Raw genomic sequence first — 4,583 nt, 5'->3', positions numbered from 1 at the left:
GTGAGCCAAGATCGCGCCATTGCACTCCAGCCTGGGTAACAAGAGCAAAACTCCATCTCAAAAAAAAAAGTTAGTGGGTCTCTGTGACATTTTTGTTTCAGCTCAGAGCACACTGAGCCATTCCAGAGACACAAACGTTCATTCATCTGATAGCAGCACTTCCCAGCAAAACCCAGTCACTATTGATGTACATAATTGATCACTTTATTAGCTGGCAAAAAGAAGCCCTGTTGAGGTAAACCTAACTTCATTACATCCTGTATGTCGAGAGCAGACACGTGGGGACGTGGCTGATGGGTTCCCATTTCAAGGCTGATTTTGATAATGATAATGTGTAAGTAGCATTGATTGTTCTCTAATTGAATTTTTCTTTCTTTAGGCCTCTTCTGAAGAGCTGAAAGCTGCCTACAGGAGGCTGTGTATGCTCTACCATCCAGACAAGCACAGAGACCCAGAGCTCAAGTCACAGGCGGAACGGTTGTTTAACCTTGTCCACCAGGCTTATGAAGGTCAGTGGAGGGCTGGATTTGTAGAAACATCCTGGTAACAGATATTCGATTTTTAGGAGGCATGATTTGTAGAGGATAGAAGCAGAGAGTCCTTAGAGGTATATAAAAGAGGTGGTTAGTTTAGTACTTTTCACTGACAGTGTCCTTTGAAAGAGTAGTATTTTGCTTTGGAAATCAATACATGTCCAGTAAGTAGAAAATGAGAGACTGGGTGAAGTAATAGACAGAGTCTCAATTGCAAGGGAGTACTCAAGTTTTAAATCGTTCACCAGTTTTCTTCTAAAGAGAACTCTTATAGGTAAAAGGCTGATCGTTACAGGGAAGGTTTCTTTGTTCTCTTTTTTTATTAGAAGATACAAGGACATTTTTTCATCTAAAAGTGATTTTATTGGTTCTGAAGCATTCAGTTTTCAGTTCTAATAAAAGAAAGAAAATGACGTTAAGAAGGCTTATAGGAAATAGAATCAAGTGATTCACATTTTTATACTTATGTATGTCAGAAAGAACATTCTGTGATATATTGGCTTATAAAATATTAAAGTCACTATTGGATATAGAGCTTCTGTTTGGGGTGGCAAAAAGTTCTGGAAATAGAGAGTAATGATGGTTACACAACATTGTAAATGTACTTAATGCTATTGAATTATATACTTGAAAATGGTTAAAATGGTAAATTTATATGTACATTTTACCACTATTTTAAAAATTTAAATTAAAAAAAGTTAAATTACTCTTATATACACTAAGTTATTTGTTCTAGAACCATTTGGTGATTTGCTTCTTAGACCAAAAATTAGATAATGTGTTTCTTTGTACAAACATAAAGACATCTCACTGTATACATAACAGCTTGTAGTATATTTCACTTTATAGTTTTACCAAAAAGTTAGATTTTAATGGCCAGTGAAAATCAGGCTTCAGTGTGTGATAAATGTGTACAGTCGGTGTAGTATCATTACCAAATTTAACTCTATTCAGATCATTTGCATGGTGGTTCTGAAGAGTAGCCTGTTCTTTTTATTGTATTATGTTCTCTAAATGGGTGCATTAATTTTACTGTTGTCTAAATTAGCCACATAGTTTGCTTGTATTGTGTTGGAGACTTGGGGAAGAGTTAACAGAAAAACCCTACCAGTGCTAGAGGAAGTACCACAACAGCAGACCCTGCCTCGTGTGTAGCCTACAGGGAGAAAAACAGTGAATGAATAATTCCTCTTTTTTTTTTTTTTTTTTTTTTTTTTTTTTTTGAGACAGAGTCTCACTCTTTTGCCCAGGCTGGAGTGCAGTGACGTAATCTTGGCTCACTGCAACCTCTGCCTCCTGAGTTGGAGCAATTCTCCTGCCTCAGCCCCTCAAGTAGCTGGGATTACAGATATGCGCAACAATGCCCAGCTAATTTTTGTATTTTTAGTAGAGGTGGCGTTTCACCATGTTGGCCAGGCTGGTCTTGAACTCCTGACCTCAGGTGATCCACCATCTTGGCCTCCCAGAGTGCTGGGATTACAGGTGTGAGCCACCCCGCTGACCAAATAATTCCTTATTAAATGCTGGAGAGGAAACCAAGTTTGGCTCCTGTGTTTTCCAGGAGATGGCGTTTCTTCCTTTCCCATTAGATTTGATTATACGTAGGATCACTTATGTGGTTTTTAAATTATCCCTAAAAATACATGGAAACTCTCAGGGGACAAGAGGCCCGAAGGTCTTGGCAAAAATTGGTGAAGTAGAGGGAAAAGATAATGACCATTGGCCTTGCTGACATTTGAGCTCGGTTGGGATACTGTCGATCAGCTCTCACCCTTAACGGAGAAATCCTTTCTGATGTAGTTTGGGTGATGTGGCCAACAACACGGTAAGAGGCGTTTTTGTCTTTTAAAATTATTTACAAATAGAGAGGAAAACAAAACAAATGTAGACTGTCTTTGGAGTTAATAAAACTCTATAGAGTAAATAATAAATCAGCTTTTTCTAGTATCTGAGCCTGTTTCTACCTTTATATCAAGCTTCTTTAGAAACTGGAACCCACTCTTTCAAGTCAGTGTACTTTTATATGCTGTAGCAGAAATTTACCAAATTATTTTAAAAACAACTTTGGGCCGGGCGCGGTGGCTCAAGCCTGTAATCCCAGCACTTTGGGAGGCCGAGGCGGGTGGATCACAAGGTCAAGAGATCGAGACCATCCTGGTCAACATGGTGAAACCCCGTCTCTACTAAAGCTACAAAAAAAAATTAGCTGGGCATGGTGGTGCGTGCCTGTAATCCCAGCTACTCAGGAGGCTGAGGCAGGAGAATTGCCTGAACCCAGGAGGCGGAGGTTGCGGTGAGCCGAGATCGCGCCATTGCACTCCAGCCTGGGTAACAAGAGCGAAACTCCGTCTCAAAAAAAAAAAATAAATAAACAACTTTGGCGTCCTTTCGCGATGCAGGAGCCAGTGCAGCTTCCTACACGTTGCACCCTGTACACCTTGTTACCTGTACCTTACAGTCAAGAGTAACTTGGACACTGGGAAAATCTGACTTTTCTCATTTGTAACCACCTTTAGACATACCCTACATTAGCCAGGTGTAGTGGTTCACACCTGTAATCCCAGCACTTTGCAAGGCCAGGGCAAGAGAATCATTTGAGGCCAGGAATTCAAGATCAGCCTGGGCAACAAACGGAGAGCCTGTCTCTACAAAAAATAAATTAGCTGGGCATGGTGGCACACACATGTAATCCCAGCTTCTTAGGAAGCTGAAGTGGAAGAATTGCTTCAGCCCAGGAATTCAAGGCTGCAGTGAACTGTGATCATACAACTGCACTCCAGCCAGGACAATAGAGAAAGACCCTGTCAGTCAGTAAATCAATAAACAAACAAATCCTAGGCCGAGTCGAAAAAGCAGTTAGGAGGAAAGATGCATAGAAAATGAAAGGGTAATAGGACGATTGTGATCAGTCGAGGGGAACAGGAGATGAGCTTACCTAATGATGTCAGTGTTCTCAGAAAGGACTGAAGGTGAATTTCGTATTTTATAAACGTATTTGATTTTTAATTTGCAGTGCTTAGTGACCCCCAAACCAGGGCCATCTATGATATATATGGGAAGAGAGGACTGGAAATGGAAGGATGGGAGGTAAGAGAAACTGTGCGTCTGGTGTCCCAGAAAAGTCATTAAACAGATACAAAACATCTCCCCAAAACCCTGCAATCTGTCATACCGTCTTTGGGAATATTTGAAGACATTAGAGCCCCCTACCTTGCCTTGTATTTTAGTTTTAGAGGTTGAGTTCTGGACTTGGCTTTGCCACTTTGTCACTCTGAACTCGGGCCAGCCACTCCTCTGACTTGTCCTTGGTTTCCTAACCTGTCAAGTAAAACAGAAGAGGGATGGACTGGGCCAGTAATTTTTAACCCACATGTGGGGTGGGAGCAGGCGGAGCAGGGGTTGATGGGAGACGATTTCTTCAAGGGTGCACCTCTGTCTGCACTTCCACTCCCTCCACCCTCCACAGCTCTGCGCCTCTCTCTCCACCTCAGTTCTCAATAATTGCAGTGAGGAAATGTTTCAGATGGGAATATGTTATGCATGTGAACAAAATGGAAGCAGAGAAAAGTCGAGAACTGCTAGGTTACATTGCCTATGAGGACCCTTTCAATTGTCATGCATTATACTCTAATGATAGAGCTCTGTCAAACGTGATGAGTGAAACAAAATTCATAGCAAATGTGTAGCCCTTGGCAGCCATGCTGTGGGAGAACAGTCACTGAAATTCAGACAATTTGTTTTCTTTCCCACTGTCACAGACTAGCAGGAGAGCCTTGGGCAAGTCATTGGACTGCCGGTGCTTCCATGTTACTATCTGAAAAATGAATATTAAAATTAGCTGTGAAACTCTAAATCGCTACAGGAATATAGGGGTATCATTAAAGAAACTTGGTTCTGAGCCAGGCAAAGTGGCTCACACCTATAATCCTAACACTCTGGGGAGCCAAACTGGGAGGATTACATGAGGCCAGGAGTTTGAGACCAGCCTGAGAAACGTAGCAAAACCCTGTTTCTATAAAACATTTTTTTAAAAAAATGAGGCAGGCCGGG

General features: G+C 41.4%; 1 protein-coding gene across 1 annotated transcript in view; it reads left to right on the top strand.

Annotated features, from left to right (window-relative positions):
* Nucleotides 1-4,583, top strand: part of DNAJC11 (DnaJ heat shock protein family (Hsp40) member C11) — a 69,448-nt gene that overhangs the window by 17,935 nt on the left and 46,930 nt on the right. Inside the window, exons 2-3 of the mRNA XM_017498320.2 lie at nucleotides 380-509; nucleotides 3,547-3,620. Of these exons, the coding sequence (XP_017353809.1) occupies nucleotides 380-509; nucleotides 3,547-3,620 (204 nt within the window). The remainder of the gene's footprint in view (nucleotides 1-379; nucleotides 510-3,546; nucleotides 3,621-4,583) is intronic.

Source organism: Cebus imitator, unplaced genomic scaffold (genome assembly GCF_001604975.1).
Source record: "Cebus imitator isolate Cc_AM_T3 unplaced genomic scaffold, Cebus_imitator-1.0 Scaffold240, whole genome shotgun sequence".
Taxonomy (NCBI): Eukaryota; Metazoa; Chordata; class Mammalia; order Primates; family Cebidae; genus Cebus; species Cebus imitator.
This window is presented reverse-complemented; position numbering and strand designations above follow the sequence as displayed.